This window comes from Hypanus sabinus, chromosome 9 (genome assembly GCF_030144855.1).
Source record: "Hypanus sabinus isolate sHypSab1 chromosome 9, sHypSab1.hap1, whole genome shotgun sequence".
NCBI classification, from domain to species: Eukaryota; Metazoa; Chordata; class Chondrichthyes; order Myliobatiformes; family Dasyatidae; genus Hypanus; species Hypanus sabinus.
Window position 1 is genome coordinate 89,007,471 of NC_082714.1, and position 20,289 is coordinate 89,027,759.

At 43.7% G+C, this 20,289-nt stretch overlaps 1 protein-coding gene across 2 annotated transcripts in view; it reads left to right on the plus strand.

Annotated features, from left to right (window-relative positions):
- The window catches only part of itga10 (integrin, alpha 10), a 194,973-nt gene that overhangs the window by 86,977 nt on the left and 87,707 nt on the right, over positions 1–20,289 (plus strand). For both annotated transcript variants that reach the window (XR_009514026.1, XM_059980120.1), the window contains exons 4-7: positions 883–968; positions 3,080–3,194; positions 7,934–8,061; positions 14,810–14,958. Coding sequence is in view for 1 of the 2 variants with exons in the window: in XM_059980120.1 (XP_059836103.1) it covers positions 883–968; positions 3,080–3,194; positions 7,934–8,061; positions 14,810–14,958 (478 nt within the window). In the remaining variant the exon portion in view is untranslated. The remainder of the gene's footprint in view (positions 1–882; positions 969–3,079; positions 3,195–7,933; positions 8,062–14,809; positions 14,959–20,289) is intronic.

The following is a 20,289-nucleotide window of genomic DNA, read 5'->3' on the forward strand; positions in this document are numbered from 1 at the left end:
TTGTGGCCTTTGTGTGTATGATAAGATAGTGCAGATGAAACAGTGGGGTCCCTGTCCGGATTGGACATGTACTTTGTATCCAATCCAAGCTATGAGAAATCTTTGCTGAGCAAAGACTAGAATATAAAAGCAAGGTTGTAATGGTCAGATCCACTTGGAGTATTGTGAGCAGTTTTAGGCCCCAAGGAAGGATATGCTAACATTGGAGAGGGTCCAAAGGAGATTCACAAGAATAATCCTGGAAATGAAAGAGTTAACATATGAGGAGTATTTGAAGGCTCAAAGCCTGTACTCACTGGAGTTTAGAAGAATGAAGAGGGATCTCATTGAAACCTGTTGAATACTGAAAGGCCTAGACAGGCCTAGATGTGGAGAGGATGTTTCCTATAGTGTGTGAGTCTAGGACCAGAGGGCACAGCCTCAGAATAGGGAGACTTACATTTAGAACAGAAATGAGGCAGAACTTCCTTAGCCAGAGGGTGGTGAATCTGGAATTCATTGCCACAATTGGCTGTGGAGGCCAAGTCATTGGGAATACTTAAAGCAAAGGTTGATAGGTTCTTGATTAGTCACAGTGTCAAAGGTTATGGGACAAGGCTGGAGAAAGGGGTTGAGAGAGATAATAAATTGGCCATGATGGAATGGTGGAGCAGTCCTCATCAACCAAATGGCCCAATTCTGCTCCTATGTCTTATGGTCTTACAACCTCTGCTACATTGAGCAGAAGATATTGCAGGAAGCAAAGGACTGTGGAAGGTGATAATTAACACTGTGGTACAATTTTCTGGTGATGTGCTTGTGTTAATGAGCATGGGTATATATAGAATTGTAATTATCATTCTGTATTTTGTGATATATTCAGCTTAATTCTGTTTGTTGCAGGGGAGGCAGCTCTGAAAGATGTCTCCGACAAAATGAAGGACACACTTTTCGGCATGACATTGGCACGCAACTCTCAAGGATTCATGGTATGGTGCTACCAAGATTTAAGAATGCCCATAGTTAGCATTACAATGCATTATTTTTAATGCTTTACAGTTATGTCATTGGCTATTTAAGTCAGAAAATCAAATCTTTCAGCAGTTGCTTCAACTTCTATGTCCTGTGATCCTTTACAGTATTAGTGGCAATCATAATACCTTGGGTGGGGGTGGGGGGAGGTGGAGCTATGTCTCTATGAAAGGAGATGCAAGGTGCTCCTTCCCTCTACTAGCCTGGGCAACGTGTAGCACCTTCCTTCCCCCCCCCCCCCCACCACTCCCCCGATCAGGTCCATGTGAAACCATGGAGCAGCTGGTGGATGGTCCTATGAACTGGTCTATATCACAAGTCCTGGTTATGTGACTACTGACACCAGGCAGACAATCTCTGAAGAGGCTGGGGTCACCCATCTTGTAAAGACACTGCCCAGAAGGCTGCAATGGCAAACGATTTCTGAGGAGAAATTTGCCAAGAACAGTCATGGTCATGGAAAGACCTTGATTGCCTACGTCATACGACACAGCACTTAACGAACGAACGAATGATACCTGTACGTTGTTCTAGTGTCCTGTTGTTGACCTTCAGATGTTCACATTCAAATCCAGATTCATTTATTTATCACATGTACATCAAACATACAGTGCAATATCCAAAATGTTAATCGTTAATCCATTTCCATTGCCTGACCTGTTGAGTTCTTCCAGCATTTTGTGTGTTACAGTGAAATGCATAATTTACGTTAACAACCACCAGAGTCTGAGGATGCGCTGGGGGTTGCACACATTCTGGCACCAACATCGCATGACCACAATTATCAGCAGGTCAATACAATCAACAGCAACTAAACAACCACGACAAAACGAACCCCTTTACTCCCTCTTACCATCCCACACGTTCTCCAACCTCAGGACTTTCCTCAGGATTTTCCTTAGAGAAAGCACAACCATATCACTGTTTTCATTTCCTTGGTAAAGCAGTCAGCATCGTCTAAGAATCCACTGACCCCAGGCATTCTCTCTTCTCCACCTACCCAGACATTCTCTCTTCCCCACCTACCCCGGACATTCTCTCTTCTCCACCTACCCAGACATTCTCTCTTCCCCACCTACCCTGGACATTCTCTCTTCTCCACCTACCCAGACATTCTCTCTTCCCCACCTACCCTGGACATTCTTTCTTCTCCACCTACCTCAGACATTCTCTCTTCTCCACACCCTCCCTCCATGGGGCAGAATATGAAAGTATAAATACACATACCATCAGACTCAAGGACATCTTCTATCCGGCTGTGATAAACAGTCTGCTATTACAATAAGATGGATTCCTGACCTCACAAACTACCTCGAGATAAACCTTCCACCTTATTGTGTGCCTGCACTACCCTTCCTCTGTTACTGAAACACTTTATTCTGGATTCTGTAATTAATTTCCTTGCGCTACCTCAGTCTGATGAAATGTTCTGTGTGGAGGACTTGCCAAGCTAAGTTTTTCACTGTACCTCAGTGCATTCAAAGTTCAAAGTAAATTTGCTACCAAGATACAGATATGTCATTGTACACAGACCTGAGCTTCATTTTCTTGCAGGCATTCACAGTAGAACAATAACAAATAGAATCAGTGAAAAACTACTCCCATGCAAAGACAGACAAGCAGCCAATGTGCAAAACAAGGCGAACAGTGCAAACATAACACAAATAACTAATAATAAATAAATCAATAAATGCCTGTACACACATTTGACAATAGTATACCAATTTACCAACTGGACCTGAAATGTTAAACTCTGATTTTCCATGCATGGATGTCGTGTTTCTAGAAGTTTCTGTTTTTATTTCAAACTTTCAACATCTGCATCATTTAAAAAAAGTTTTAATTCAGCATGAAGGAGGTAATCCAGTCACTCCTGATTATCCTGAGCTTGCACTGATCTGTTTTGGCAGCGTGAGAAGCCAGAATTGACTGGGAGTCAGAGCAGAGCTGGTGTAACCAGGCTTTGGTAGTTGGGACTACCTTTGGAGGAGCAAGCTGGCTGTTAGCACTTTCCTTGCCCTCCCTTTCTAGGCACCTGGGTCACCACTGATTCTGCCTCTTGTTACAGGTCTGTGCTCCCCTCTGGTCCCAAAAGTGTGGAAGTTCCATTTACAACACAGGAATTTGTACCAACATCAGCTCCACCTTTCAGCCTTCAGGAATCATCGCACCCACTGTTCAAGGTATGATCAGGGCCCACTGGTCTCAGCATGGTGAGACCAATGTTGTTAAATAAAGGCCATAAGACATAGGAGCAGATTCAGGCCATTCAGCCCATTGAGTCCTCAGCCATTTCATCATGGCTGATTTATCTTCCCTCTCAACCCCATTCTCATCCTTTGATGCATTTTCTAATCAACCTCCACTTACATACACCCAATGACTTGGCCTCCACAGCCATCTGTGACAAAGTATTCAACCAGTCACTGTCTGTACGGAGTTTGTACATTCTCCCTGTGACCACGTGGGTTTCCTCCAGTTTCTGCCCACAGTCAAAAGACGAACCGGCTGGAAGGTTAGTTGGTCATTGTGAATTGTCCTGTGATTAGGCTAGTGTTAATCTGGGTGGTGTGGTTTGTTGGGCAGCGCAGCTCGTAGGATTGGAAAGGCCAATTCTGTGCTACATATCAATAAATAAATAAAGACTCACCACCCTCTGGCTGTTCTAAAGGGATATCCCTCTATTCAGTGTGCCCTTTGGTTCTAGACTAACTCTCTATAGGAAATATCCTCTCCACATCCACTCCATCTAAGCCTTTCTATATTCATTAGGTTTCAATGAGATTTCCCCTTATTCTTCTAAACTCTAGTAAGTACAGGCTCAGAGCTATCAAACACTCCTCATTCCTGGGATCATTCTTGTAAACCTGCTCTAGACTCTCTCCAATTGCCCTTACATCTTTTGTAGAAGAAGTGCTCGTTGTATTTCTGCAGCTGGCCCACAAGAAGCCAAATGTGGACAGTGTCAAGATCACTGCTCCCTTTTAAGCTGAGCTGGTGCACAGCCAGGCTGTGACCGAAATGCCCCCACATACATAACCTTTGTTTCTTTTATATAATGTTAATATAATTTTGAAACCTATGTTTGTAAATTGTGAAATATACTGTAACTAATTATGTGTTAATGAATATTACTTTGAAACATTTTAGAGCTTCAATGTATTTACATTTGTTAGTGTTTCAACTTACAATGCGGTTACAAATAGTAACAATAAACACAGAATGGAAGTCAGTCGCTCATTGTTAATCGACCGCCGGCCCGCTGAACACCGACGCTGTTTGAAGTGCTGCACAGTTTTCAGACTGTGTAAAAATTTCCAGGCTATGTAAAAGTAATTGTTGGTCCACGCAGCTGTAAAAGAAAATTAGAGGGAATATTGGTCAAGATGGTGGATCCTTGAATCTGTGAAGCTTTGTGAGTCTGCTGGAGGAGATACTAGAATTTGAAAATGGCCTGTCTTGGGGTTAGAGAACTGTGTCTGTGTGTGTGTGGGCATTGGGAAGGAGGAGTTGGCTTGTTTTGACATTGCTGGTTTGTCGTTTGGTATGTTCTGCAGGGCGTAGTGGGAATGCTGTTAGCATAGGAATGAAAATTGTGTTTTCTATGTTTGCCTGCAAGAAAATGTGTCACATGCTTTGAGCATAAATTTACTTTGAACTTTGGAATGGGTGTGTTGTTTCCATGTTCATGTGAGTAGTGATAGATCTGAATGTGAAGCTGAGAGGAGCACAAGGAACCCCACCCCCACTCAACCTGCTCTGTCAAGTTCCACCTGCCTGGTCTGTGTTAAGAATCTGTGGCTGCGTCACGGCCCACAAAACAGTTCCTGACTAATGGTCAAGCAGAATAAATTCGCATCCATCCATGGCAGCCGGGAATTTAAATTCACTTTATTAAATAAATCTGGGATGAAAAACTACTCTTAGTAATGGTGACCACAAAACTACCAGATGGTTGTAGAAAAACCATCTGGTTCACAGATGATCTCCGGGGAAAGAAATCAGTCGCTATTGGCCATTCGGTGTTATATTTGACTCCAGACACACCACAGTGCGGTTGAATCCAAACGCACACAAAACACTGGAGGAACTCAGCAGGTCAGGCAGAATCGATGGGAATGAATAAACAGTTGGTGTTTTGGGCCGAGACCCTTCATCAGGAATGGAAAGGAAGGAGGAAGACACCAGAATAAAAGGATGAAAGGAGGAAAAGGAAGACTAGCTAAAAGGTGATAGGTGAAACCAGGTGGATGGGAAAGGTAAAGGGTCCACTCTTCTCTCCTATTATATTCCTTCTTCTCCAGTCCCAATGAAGGGTCTCAGTCCAAAACAGCAACTGTTTATTCATTTCCGTAGATGCTGCCTGACTTGTTGAATTCCTCCAGCATTCTACGTGTGTTATTCTGGACTTCCAACAGAATCTGTTGTGTTTATGATCTCACAAACAGCCTGATAAGATAATGAAGCCCATGCAGAAATAAGGGAACTTGCTACATACTGTACATTTTTAGATGGCTGTAAAAACATACAAGCTGTAAATTCAGCATTCAAAGTCAAAGTAGCATTATCTTTATTTCATTTTATTTGTTTATTGATTGAGAGACAGCCTGGAATATGCCCTACCGGCCCTTCAAACACCACTTAGCAACCCCCAGTTTAATCCTAGTCTACTCACGGGTTACTTTGCATTGACTAATTAACCTACCAACCAGTACATCTTTGGACTGTGGGAGGAAACCGGAACACCCGGAGGAAACCCATGCGGTCATGGGGAGAACGTACAAACACCTTACAGTCATCGGTGGGAATTGAACCTGTAAAGTGTTGTGTTAACCACTATGCTACTGTGCCACCCATTCTGGGGTTCATGGACCCCTCGGTTAATGGTGGGGGTCCATGGCATAAAAAAGGTTGGGAACCCCTGTTATAGACCACCTTCTATAGATGCACAGTGGACAGTATCTTAACTGGTTGCATCAAAGCCTGGTATGGAAACACAATGCACAGGAATGGAAAGGTTTACAGAAAGTGCTGGACACAGCCCAGACCATCACAGGAAAATCCCTCCCCATCATTGACTACATTTACATGGAGCACTGCCTTGAGAAAATAACATCCATCATCAAGGACCCTCACCATCCAAGCCCCCTTTGCGCAATTACTATCGGGTAGAAGGCATGAAAGCCTTAGTTCCCACACCAGCAGCTTCAGGAATAGTTGTTACTCTTCAACATCGGGTTCTTGATCCGACTTGGATAACTTCACTCACCTCCACACTGAAGATTCCACAAACTACAGACTCACTCTCAAGGACTCTTTACAACCCATGTTCTCAGGGCATGGTTTTTATTTGCAGTTTGTCTTTAGCACGTTGTTTGACAGTCTTTGTTTATGTATAGTTTTTCACAAATTGTGCTGTATTTCTTTATTTTCCTGTAATGCCTACAAAAAAATCAATCTTAAGGTAGTATCCATACTTTGAAAATGAAATTACTTTGAGTTTGAAATATATTATCAAAGTAAATACAGTATATGATACCATATACTATCTTGAGGTTCATTATCTTTTATCCATTTGCAGGAAAATAAAGAAATAGAGTATAATTTATTAAAAAACATATATATGACTGATGAACATCCAATGTGCAAGAGAAATTGTGCAAATAAAAAATGAATAATGGAGTGAACGTGAATTGTGGAGTCGGTGAAAGTGGTAGGTTGGGGAATCAGTTCAAAGTTGAGGTGAGTGAAGTTACTCATGTCGGTCCAGGAGCCTGATGGTTGTAGGGTTGCGTTCTGCCCTTGATAGGTGGTGTGTGGAAGAACTTGTCTTTGTAATTGTTTCAGCTTCTTTTGATTTCAGGAGAATGAGAAAGGCATCATATAGAAACATATAAAATTATGGATGGTTTAGATAAGATAGAAGCAGGAAAGTTGTTTCCACTGGTAGGTGAGACTAGAAATAGAGGACATAGCCTCAATATTCAGGGGAATATATTTAGGATGGAGATGAGGAGAAACCACTTTTCCTAGAGAGTAGTGAATCAGTGGAATTCTCTGCCTGGGGAAGCAGCTACCTTATTAAATATGTCTAAGACAGAGTTAGATAGATTTTTGCATATCAGTGGAGTTAAGGGTTCTGGGGAAAAGGCAGGTAGGTGGAGTCCACAGTCAGATCAGCTAAATGGTGATCATGCTAAATGGTGAGGCAGGTTTGATGGGCTAGACGGCTGACTCCTGCTCCGATTTTGTAAGTTCTTATGTGAGGAAAATGTCTTTGTCTAGAGACCGCATACCTGAAGCTGAGTGTTCAGCTTCCTTCCACTTATTGGCAGGTGGACTTGCTAATATAAATAAACCCTCAGTGCGTACAAGTGTAAAATAGTCCATAGAGAGTTGATGGACGTGTGAGAGAGATTAACTGCAGGGAGCTACAGAGACAGGATCTGGCAGTGTTGGGATTACTGTGGGATGTCTGGGTGACCTCCAGTCTCACTGCGAGAACTGGATGACTGACTCATTTGAGGGAAATCATTCCCCACTCTGGCTCCCCTCCCACCTCTCTTCTTCTCCTCACCTGCCTTCCCTCGCATCTCTCCTCTTCTCCTCACCTCCCCTGGTGCCCTCCTACTTCTCTTCCCCCCATGGTCCATTCTCCTCTCCTATCAGATTCCATCTTCTCCAGCCCTTTCCCTCCTCCTCCTTTCACCTCCCAGTTCCTCCTTCCCCTACCCAGCTGCTTTCACCTATCACCATTTAGCTTGTACTCCTCCCAACACCTCTCCCCCACCTTCTTATTCTGACTTCTGGCTCCCCCTCCCCCTTTCCAGTCCTAACTGAGTTTGCCGCCCGCAATCAAACCTGTCATATGGCATTACTGTGTAACCTGCACCCCTACAAACCATCTCCATCTCTTTTTCAGACTGTGGGATGTCCATGGACATTGTGATTCTGTTGGATGGATCAAACAGCATCTACCCTTGGCATGAAGTTCAGAGATTCCTCAGCAATGTCCTGCACAAATTCCACATCGGGCCAAAGCAGATACAGGCAAGTCCAGCACCTTTGAGAGTCAGGGTAACAGAGTATGCAGCCTCATAGCATCATAGTAACAGAGTAAATACAACACCTAAATGGGTACTTTGGTTGAACTCTTGCACATTAACCAAGATGTGGATGAGTTCATATCTTCATATCTTATGCAGGGGCGCCACAATACCTTAGCGGTTAGCTCGACGCTATTTCTGCTCCGACAGAGTTAGGGGTTCAGTTCTCGTGCTGTCTGTAAGCAGTTTGTACGTTCACCCTGTGACCATGTGGGATTCCTCTGAGTGCTCCAGTTTCCTCCCACAGTCCAAAGATGTACCAGTTAGTAGGTTAATTGGTCATTGTAAATTGTCCAGTGATTGGGCTAGGGCTAAATGGGAGGGTTTACTGGGAGGTGTGGCTCAGTAGGCAGGAAGCACACGTTCTGCACTATATCTCTGAATAAAACTAAAATATACACTACCTGTCCAAATGCCTTTTCAATGTTAGTGTATCTGCCTCAACTATTTGCTCTGGTGGCACGTACCACCACCTTCTGTGTGAAGCCATTGCCCTTCATTTCTCAGCTTAAACCTCTGTCTTCTTGATTTGATTCCCTTCCCCTGGAATAGACTCTGTGCACTCACCCTGTCTCTACCCCTCATCATTTCATACATATTTACAAGGTCACCAATCAATCTCCTACTCTCCAGGGAATAAAATCCTCTCCAACCCCACTGTGCAATAAAATATATTCAAATTTCCACTGAAACATAGCTCACTCTCCACGAAACATACCCCACTTTCAACTGAAATATATCCCACTCTCCACTAAAGTTTACCCCCCACTGAAATATACCCCACTCTCCACTAAAGATTTACCCCTCCACTGAAGATTTACCCCTCCACTGACATGTACTCCTCTTTTCACTGAACTATACCCCGCTCATCACTGAAATATACCTCAGTCTCCATTGAAATATATCCCACTTTCCACTTTATCCCTCCACAGAAATATACCCCAGACTGCACTGAAATATACCCCATTTTCCTCTGAAATATACCCCACTCACCACTGAAATATACCCTACTCTCCACTGAAATGTGCTCCACTCTCCATTAAAAACAAGCCATGCTCTCTGCTGAAAGCCCTCTCTTCACTTTGCATCGTCCTGTCATTTTGCCCCTGCCACAGGGTTAGAAGCTAGACCCTGCCATTAGGTTTAATTTTCCTCTGTTTATTTGGTGCCCTTCCATTCTTCCACAGGCGCTGAGTCTGAGCACTGGGGTCAAATGGTTCAGCTCGCTGCCGAGCTGTTTTGTCACCATTCTGTTCCATGGTGCTGCCACTCACTGAGGGAAGGGTCATTACCAAGTTGCTGGCAGGGCGTTGACCTCACTACACAGCCACTAATCTCAGATGATCCATATAATTTTAGAAACCTCAAAGTATTTTGTCCCCACGCCTTTTCTGGGAAAATCCTGACAGCAGCAAACTAAATCAAAATCCACAACTGGTTTAAACTTAACATATTAGTTAGAGAGAACACCCCTTATCTGCTAGAGAACTTTGATTATAAAGATTACTGTTATTTGTCACATTTACATTGAAACATGGTGACATGGGTTGAGTGCATCAACAGCCGACAGAGTCTGAGGGTGTGATGGGGCAGCCCACAAGTGTTAGAATGCTTCCAGCGCCACCCTAGCATCCCCACAAATTACTGACCCATGTGCCTTTGAAATGCGGAAAGAAATGCATGGAGAACGTACCATGCAAACTCCTTACAGACAGTGACACTTTAGAGCTTCAACATATTTACATTGTCAGATATACCATCACTGACGCCGTCTAGTCTAAACATTTCACTTTTCCCATTGTGCTTGTCAGTTGTTCTGACTGCCACACATTGTTTACTTGTACTGTGGGTTGTGGTTTGTGTTTGTTTGATGTGTATATTACAAAACGAAACATTTAAAGTGCCACTTAGTTTTCAAGCCATGTAAAAATTTCCTGCCTAGGGCAATGGTTGATCACTACAGCTGTAAAAAAATATAGAGGGAACATTACATTGATTTTAGAGTAGGTCAACGGGTCAACACGACATCATGGGCTGAATGGCCTGTACTGTGCTGTATATTAAAAAGGATAGACCATCTGGCCCTTTGAGGCTTTCGTCAATATCATGCCTTGAGGATAGGGTGGTTAAGGAGACATATTGCATGCTTGCTTTATTAGTCAAGTCATAGACTTCAAATGTCAGGAAATTATGTTGCAGCTTTATAAAACAGTTCGGCCGCATCTGGTCTATTGTATACAGTTCTGGTCACCCCATTTAAAGAAGGATGTCGAGGCTTTGGAGAGGTTGCATAGGAGTTTTACCTGGATTAGAGGGCATATGTTATAAATAGAAGCTGGACAAACTAGGGTTGTTTGCTCTGGAGAGGCGGAAGCTGAGGGGAGGTTAGACGGAGAATTTTAAGATAATGAGGGGCACAGGTAGACACGGACTATCTTTCTCCCAGAGTTGAAATGTCTAATGCCAGAGGGCTTGCATTTACGGTGAGAGGGATAAGTTCAAAAGAGACGTGAGGGGCAAGTGTTTTTTACACAGAGAGTGGTGGATGTCTGGAAGACGCTGCCTGCGGTGCTGGTAGAAGCAGATACATTAGGGACATAAGAGACTCTTAGCACAGGAAAATGGAGGGATATGGACATTGTGTAGGCACGGGGGATTAGGTTAGTTGGCCATTTGATTGCTAATTTATTTGATTTGGCACGACATTGTGGGCCGAGGGGCCTCTTTCTGCGCTGTAGTTCTCTATGTTCCGTGCCTAATCCTCCAACTTGAAGCAGTTTCCCTGCCCTACGTTGGTCGGGAGTATGATACGGAGAGCAAGCTGTTGCCCATGTAGCAGGCTCCTCCCTATCCACACTGCAATGAGTCCAAAGGAACAACAGAGATCGATACAGTTTGGCACCATCAGTGTCTCAGGAGTTGCCAGTCAGCGTTGAGCTCAGCATAGGACTGCCTTAAGACTCCAGCTCTGGATTTTTCCTGGGAATTACTCTTGAAGTCTTCCCTAATGAGTGGGTATAGCCGCAAGGCAGTGGAGGTTTGAGATCAGAGTTTTCTTTCTAGATGAACTGCTAACCATGGCTGATGAGCCCCATCTGACCAAAGTGACTGGTTTTAAGGCACCAGTAACCTGCCTCTGCCCCTTCTCCTCTCAGTAGAAACAGTTCTACCAGACCTAGTAGCTAAGTCACATGTGAAGGTCAGGAGCTGGACTTGGTTGTCAAAAACTATTTGAGACTCATGTCACTGGGAGCATTTACTAGGTAGTGCGAGCTTGTCCCGCACTATCACCCCCAATACCCAGAGCTCTATCAGTATCCATTCTGAATGAACTCAGCAATGGTCTCTACAGCCTTCAGCGGCAGGGAATTCGAAAGCCTCATCTCCCTCTGAGCACAAATATTTCTCCTCAGAACATGAAACCAAAGTGGAAACAAGTCACCCCTGATCCCAAAGGACAGTGTGAGAAAACCTCAGCAAGAAATTCCACACTCTTTTATGTGGATCTGCGATTGTGGACTGTGCTTTGGCAGTCTCTGTGTAACTTGCAAATGGCTTTGAAGAAATTTCTTGACAAAAATCTTCCAGTGGCTTTGCAGCTAATTAACAGGGTGCAGAAATACACGTGGATTTTAGTATGGATATACTTAGGGGCAAGAGGTCTGGCAACTTTATTTGGGATGTTAGGTTGAAGTTGTATAAGATGTTGGTGAGACCTAATTTGGAGTTTAGTGTGCAGTTTTGGTCACATATCTACAGGAAAAGCTGGCTGGTGTAGTGGCATCCACACTGGACTTTGAGGCGAGTGGTCCCGGTTTGAATCCAGCTGACCCCTTGCACTCTTTCTGTCTGTGCTGGGTTCAGCATTGAGCTAGCAACTCCGCCTCATAAAAAAACAGACAAATGGTAAAGAAATGGCAAAGTCACCACCCATTGCTCCACAAGGTGCGGAGAGGAACAGCATTCAACAAGAAATATGTAAATAAAGTTGAAAAAGTATAGAAAAAATTTACAAGGAATTTTGTCAGGAATGAAGGACCTGAGTCATAAGGAAAGATTGAAACAGTTAAGACTTTACTCCTTGGAATGTAGAAAATTGAGAAGAGATTTGATAGAAGAGATGATTTATTAACTTCAAACTTTCTGCATAATCACTCAGAGTTGAACTGCACGTGCATGTAACGAGAGCTGTATAGCTCATCTCCTTGTACCTTAGGCCACGAACTTATCAATCACCTCTGCTGTGGCCTACTTCTGGAGGTCAAAGACGCCAACTTCTACAAAGACCACGACTGCTGGACTAAGTGTACAAGTGTAGGAGGGGACTATGTTAAAAAATAAATGTACTAGGTTTTCTAAACTTGACTCCTTGTACCCTAGGCCACGAACTTATCAATCACCCCTTGCACTTTGGATTCTTGTCTAGCGTCTAGTTTAGAACCATTTCACTCTCATATTGTGTCATGATTCTTGTCTCAGATACTCCAAACCATCCTCATCCAGGTCTCTCATCAGACAGTATTTATATGAACATCGCTTAGGCCACACTTGGAGTACTATGTGTAGTTTTCGTCATCGTATTACAGAAGGATGTGGAAGCTTTCAGAAAGCCTTTGACAAGGTGCCGCACATGAGGCTGCTGAAAAACTTAAGGAAATATACTAGCATGGATAGACCATTGGCTGATTGGCAGGAGGCAAAGTGTAGGAATAAAGGGAGCCTTTTCTGGTTGGCTGCTGATGACTAGTGGTGGCCCAATGGGGTCAGTGTTGTCAATGATTGGATAACAGAATTGATGACTTTGTGGCCAAGTTTGCGGATGATACGAAGATAGGTGGAGGGCAGGTAGTGCTGAGAAAGCAGAGAGGCTGCAGAAAGACTTAGACAGATTAGGAAAATGGGCAAAGCAATGACAGATGGAATACAGTGTAAGAAGTGTATGGTCTTGATTTTGGTAAAAACTATAAAAGTGTAGACTATTTTCAAAGTGAAGAGAAAATTCAAAAATCAAAGATGCAGTGAGACTTGGGAGTCCTTGTGCAGGATTCCCTAAAGGTTAACTTGCAGGTTGAGTCAGTGGTAAGGAAGGCAATGTTAGTTTTCATTTCAAGAGGGCTAGAATATAAAAAAAAGATGTGCTGGCATTGGAGAGGGTCCAGAGGAGGTTCACAAGAATTATCTCTGAAATGAAAGAGTTAACGTATGAGAAGTGTTTGATGGCTTTGGGCCTGTACTTGTTGGAGTTTAGAAGAATAAGGTGGGGGGGGGGGGAGTCTATTTGTAACCTATTGAATGTTGAAAGGTCTAGAGAGAGTGGATAAGGAGAGGATGCTTCTTCTAGTGGGGGAGTCTTAAGACCAGAAGGCATAGCCACAAAATAGAGGGACGTCCATTTAGAACTGACATGAGGAGGGATTTCTTTGGCCAGAGTGTTGAAACTGTGGAATTCTTTGCCACAGATGGCTGTGGAGGCCAAGTCATTGTGTATATTTAGTGGAGTTGATAGGTTTTTGAATAGTAAGGGCGTCAAAGGTTCTAGGGAGAAGGCAGGAGAATGTATTTGAGAGTGATAGTAAATCAGCTATGATGGAATGGCAGAGCAGACTTGATGGGCTGAATGGCCAATTCTGCTCCTATGTCTTGTGCCTTTGGAGAAGGTGCAGAAAAGGTTCACCAGAAAGATGTCTGGATTCGAGGGTATTAACTATAAAGTGAGGTTAGACAAAATTCAATCATTTTCTTTGCAGTGTCAGGGGATGAGGGAGACCAGATCGATGATATTAAAAAACAAATGGAATAGACAGAATAGATCATGTGACGTTTTCCCCAAAGTGCAAATATCAAATACTGGAGGGTAAACATTCAAGGAGAGAGGGTGGAAGTGTAAAATTATTTTTGAGGCAAGTTTCTTTACACGCAGTGTTGGGTGTGTGGAGCACACTCTCAGGGTAATGGTGAAATCAGATATGAGAGTGTCTTTTAAGAGGCATTTAGATGGGCAGATGAACAGGCAGGGTAAAGTGGGACATAGATTGGATATGGAGGAATATATGCTCTGTATAATCACAAAATATATAGATGTTTTTCATGTTACAATAAGAAATATAAAAATAGTTCAAAAGGAGAGAGTAATAATGAGGTAGTGTTCATGGGTTCATGGACTGTCCAGAAATCTGATAGCAGAGGGGAAGAAGCTGTTCCTAAACTGCTGGGTGTCTGTCCCTCCTCCTTGATGGTAGTAACAAGAGGGCATGTCCCGGGTGGTGGGAATCCTTCAGGATGGATGCTGGCTTCTTGAGGCATCACCTTTCGAAGGTATCCTCAATGGTGGGGAGACAAGTGCCCATGATGGAGCCGACTGAATTCTGGCAGCTCTCTGGATGGTTAACAGGAACGTGGTGGGCCGAGAGGTCTGTTTCTGTGCTGTAATATTGTGTGACTCTAAGAATAGTGTTTGGGGAAATGGTTAAGCTGGGAATGGTACAGCTTGGAGCAGCAGATCAGTGGGTGGGTGAATGTTACAGAAATAAGGAGGGTTTGGTCTGGCTTTTGGTGAATTTGGGTTATACTGGCCACATTCTGGACTCTTTCATGTAGTTATTTCTTTTGCTGTCTATTGAAAGACCAGATGGTATGTTTAGCCCTGGTTGATCCAGCTCCTTTGTGGTCACGATCTCTGTTGCTTCCCTTAGATTGGCGTGCTGCAGTACGCGGAGACGGTTGTTCACGAGTTCCACCTTGGCCAGCACAAAACAGCACAGCTGGTGATCGAGGCGGCCAGAAACATCAGTCGGCAGGGCGGCCGTGAGACCAAGACGGCAATGGCGATCCGAGTGGCCTGGTAATAAACGTCGGCGCGATGCAGAGAGTCTCAGGGCGTTCCGTGCCAGAGGAGTCAGTGGGCAGAGCAAAGTCATCTCGTCCAATCCTCCTGCCATGCGTTTGTGCCCCTCCCACCCCTGCTGACACCCACCCGACTGTGTGTAGAGTAGGCATTGAAGGAGCTGTCGTGGTCACATAGTGGTTAGCGTAACGCTACCACATTACCATCGACTCAGGTTGAACTCTGCCGCTGTCTGTAAGGAGTTTGTACATTCTCCCTGTGGCTCCCCGGTTTCCTCCCGCATTCCAAAGGCTCATGGCTTAGTAAGTTGCATGGGTATAACTGGGTGGTTGGACCAGAGGGCCTGTTACCGTGGTGTATCTCTACATAAAAACACAAACAAACTGACAGAAAGATAAAACAAACAGACAGAGAGATAGATATGGATAAATTGACATATAGAGAGATAAAGAGACAAATAGATAGATAATTACACAGACAGATAAACAAACGTACTGCCTCCTAAACAGCAGAGATTCTGCAGGTGCTGGAAATCTTGAGCAACACACACAAAATCCTGAAGGAACTCAGTGTCTTTGGTTCCGTAGGAGTTGCCTGATTTGCTGAGTTCCTCCAACTGATTCTCTTGATCTACTTTACGTTGCAGTGGTGGGAGGTAGCGGTGATGGGGGAAGAGGGGTCTGCCTGATTAATAGATTTCTGCAGGCTTGACTCCAGTCCGGGAACAGGAGGTTACAGCCGCTGCATTGATTGGTGGGTCAGTTCTGGGCACAGCCGCCCTGGACTTTGACATTTTCTGTAGTTTGGCTGCAGCATAGCTCCCCCACCCCCACAGGAGCAGTGGGAGCCTGACCATTCATACTCCCATGACCTCTCGTCAGGTGACCCCTGGCCCAGGGGGCTGAGGTCCCACAAAAAGAGCTCATTCATCAGCTCACAGAACACAAAGGGGATCGGAGACATTGAAACAAAGGCTTCCTTTCAGCCCCATGACTGCCGACCTTGTGCTTCAGGGTAAAAATAGCACCCGCCTATGTGTGTGCACGTATAGTTCCTGTTATCTAGAACAGCGACATACTTTTGTGTGTGTGTGAATGTGTGTCTGTGTGTGTCAATGTGAGTGTGTCTTTGTGTGTGTGTCAATGTGAGTGTGTCTTTGTGTGTGTGTGTGAGAATGTGTGTGTGTGTCAGTGTGAGTGTGCATTGTGAATGTGTGCCTGTGTGTGTCAGTGTGAATGTGTGCCTGTGTCTGCGTGAGTGTGCGTGTGAATGTGTGCCTGTGTGTGTGTCAGTGTGAGTGTGTGAATGTGTGTCTGTGTGTGTGTCAGTTTGAATGTGAGAGTGTGTGTGTGTGTGTGTGTGTGTGTGTGGGGTGAACTACATATACCTGTCTGGACACCCCCCCCCCCCCCCCCCCCGCTGACTGCTCCTGTGGCTCCTCCCACTGACCGTGGCGATTGCAGACACTGCCCCGGCCTCAGTCTCCAGGATGCAGTGTGGTGGTCAATTGCTGCTTGTTCTTTCTTCCAGCCAATAAAAGCCTATATCTCGCCTCACATCTCAGAGTTATTGATGGTGCATCAGTGTGTCAGTGTGAGTGTATGTCAGTTTGAATGTGAGAGTGTGTGTGTGTGTGTGTGCCATGCCTCAGCCATGACTTTCTCACCATCTCCCCCTCCTCGCCCTGGGGATTTGACATTTGAGTGGAGGACGTGCTGCTCTGCCGGGCCTGCTCCCTCCTGGTCACACTGCTCAGAAGCAGGTCCTTCAGCCCAGCTGTTTCCATGGCAACCTAGATTCCCAACTAAGATAGTCCCAGTTGCCATGTCCCTAGATATTAAAGAGATTTGTCACATGTACATTGAAGCAGTGAAATCATTGCTTATGTTAATGACCACCACAATCCAAGGACATGCTGGGGGCAGCCCGCCAAAAGCCGCCATGCTTCCGGCAACAACATAGCATCACCACAATTTACTGGCCCTAATCTATACGTCTTTAAACTGTGGGAGGAAACCAGAGCACCTGGAGGAAACCCGTGTGATTACAGGGTGAATGTAAAAGCTCTTTACAGAATTAAACCCCAATCTTCAAAGTTCAAAGTTAAATTTTATTATCAGAGTACATATATGTCACCACATACACCCCTGAGATACATTTTTCCACAGGCATTCTCAGCAAGACTATAGAATAGTAACTATAACAGGATCAATGAAAGATCAATTATAGTGCAGAAGGAAAGAAACTATGCAAATATAAATAAATAGCAATAAATAACAAGAACGTGAAATACTATGATAAAAGTGTCATCAAAGTTTGGCCATTGGTGGTGGGGATAATCGATATTGGGACAAGTGAGTGTAGTTATCCCCTTTTGATCAAGAGCGTGATGGTTGAAGCATAGTAATCTTCAGTGGCATCACCATCACTGAATCTCCTACTATCAACATCCTGGGGATTACCATTGACAGGAAACTGAACTGGTCTGGCCATATAAACACCGTGGTTACCGGAGCAGGTCAAAGGGTATGAATCCTGTGGTGTGTAACTCACCTGCTGACTCCCCAAAGCCTGTCCACCATCCACAAGGCTCAGGTCAGGAGTGTAATGGAATACTCGCCACTCACCTGGATGAATGCAGCCCCATCAACACTCAAGAAGCTCGACACCATCCAGTACAAGGCAGCCCATTTGATTGGTTCCCCTTCCACAGCATCCAGTCCCTCCACCATCGATGAACAGTTGCAGCAGTGTGTACTGTCTACAAGATGCACTGCACAACACACCATATTTCCTAAGTCAGCACCTTCCAGACCCATGACCACTACCATCTAGAAGGACGAGAACAGCAGATATCTGGGAACACCTCTGCTTGGAAATCCCATCCAAGTCGCTCCCCATCCTGACTTGGAAACAGATCACCATTCGTTCATTGTCACTGGGTCAAAGTCATGGAATCCCCTCCCTGACAGCACTGTGGGTGTACCCACACCTCAGGGACTGCAGCGGTTCAAGAAGGCAGCTCATCACCACCTTCTCAAGGGCAACTAGGGATGGGCAATAAATGCTGGCTTAGCTGGCAATGTCCACATCCTGTAAATGAATAATTTTTTTAAAAAAGTAACTGTTCTTGATGGTGCAACTCCTGAGGCTCTTGTACCTTCTACCTAACAGCAGCAGTGAGAAACGAGCATGGCCTGGGTGGTGAGGATCTTTGATGATTGATGCTGCTTTCCTACAGCGTTTCATGTAGATGTGCTCAATGGTTCTGAGGGCTTTACCTGTGATGTACTGGGCCGAATCCACTACCTCACAGCTGACACTGTAGGTTATCATGCTAACTTCTATGCTACACTGCCTTTCCTGCTCATCTACCTATCCGAATACCTTTTAAATGTTGTTAATGTACCTGCCTCAATAGCCTCACAACATGAGCTCCTAGAGATTGTTTTATTTCATAAACTTAAGAAAGGAATAGATAAGGATGTTGCATATTTAATATTTCAATAATATATTGTAAACATATTTTGATTACAATATATTGTAAATGTATTGTTGTTTAAATAATTCATTATGGGCTGTATGTAAAAGTATGTGAATGGCATAAGTCATCACACCACCATGTCATACCTGCACGCCTCGCTTAAAGTAAAAATGAGACTAATGTGCATGCTTCTCTCCGGCTCTCTTCTTTTTCTTTTCTATTAGTTTTATATTCTGGAGTTACAAAATATAACAAAGATAGAGGCCAGAAAGTTGTTTCCACTGATAAGTGAGACTGGACAGAAGGAACACAGCCTCGAGCCTCTTAGCTGCATAGATGCACTGCTACGTAGTAACTGAAATGCTCCCGCTCACATAGCCCTTGGTGCTGCACAGCTAGGATTTTCTGTTATATAATGTTAATGTAATTTCAAAGTTATGTTAATATAATTTTGAAATCTGTTAATATAATTGCAAAATACACTAACTGTATGAATGAATACAATCCATAAATTTCTAAATAATAAAAGTACCACAACCTTTACTTTGAAACATTTTAGACCTTCAATGTATTTACATTGTCAGTGTTTCAAGTTACAACGCTATTAAAAATTGTACCAATAAACACAGACTAGAACTCGGTAGCTCATTGTTAATAAACCTGCTCAGAGCAATGGTTGGTCCACACAACTGTAAAAATAATTAGTAGAAATGTTGGGATTTGGGGAAATAGATTTAGGATGGAAATGAGGATGAACTACTTTTCCTAGAGAGTCGTGCATCTGTGGAATTCGCTGCCCAGGGAAGCAGAAGATGGTATTTCATTAAATATTTTTAAGACCGTGTTCAAAAAATTTTTAAACACACACAAAATTCTGGAGGAACTGAACAGGCAGCATCTATGGAGGGGAATAAACTTTCAAAATTTCAGGTTGAGACCGTTATACTCCTGATGAAGGTTCTTGGCCAGAAACATCGACTTTATTCTCCTCCAGTGCTGCATGACTTGCTGAGTTCCTTCAGCATTTTGTGTAGATGGAGTTTTGTGTAGCAGGGGAATTAAGGGTTATGAGGTAAAGGCAGGTAGGTGGAGTTGAGTACATGCCAGATCTTATTGAATGGGCTGAATGGCCAACTCCAGGTCCTGTTTCTTATGTTCTTATATTCTGTGGCAGCTCAATTCCATATACTGATCACTCTTTAGGTGAACAGTTGCCCCAAAGGATCCTATTAAAATTCCCTCCTCTCACTTTATACCTATGCCCTCTAGTTCCTGATTCCCCAAGCCCAGGGGAAAAGATAGTGCACATTCACCCTTTCTATGTCCCTCATGATTTTATACACGTTTCTATAAGACTTTTACTTCAAAGCAGACCAAGGCGCTCACTCTATATTGATTCCACCATTGATTTATTAACAATGAGCTATCGACTTCTGTTCTGTGTTTATTGTTGCAATTTGTAATAGAGTTGTAACTTGAAAAACTGACAATGTAAATACTTTGAAGGTCTAAAATGTTTCAAAGTAAAGGTTGTGGTATATTTATTATTTAGAAAATTTATGGTTATATTCATTAATACAATTAATCGCAGGATATTTCACAATTTTATTAACATCATTTCAAAATTATATGAACATATAAAAGAAAATTCCATCTGCGCAGCAACAAGGGCTATGGGAGCAGGAGCATTTCAATTACTGCGTAGCCGTGCACCCCTGTAGGTTAGAGGGATCAGTGCTTCGGGCTATGTCCCTTCGGTCAAGTCTCACTTATCAGTGGAAACAACTCTGTGCCCTTTACCTTTGTTATATTTTGTAACTCCAAGACATAAAACTAATTGAAAA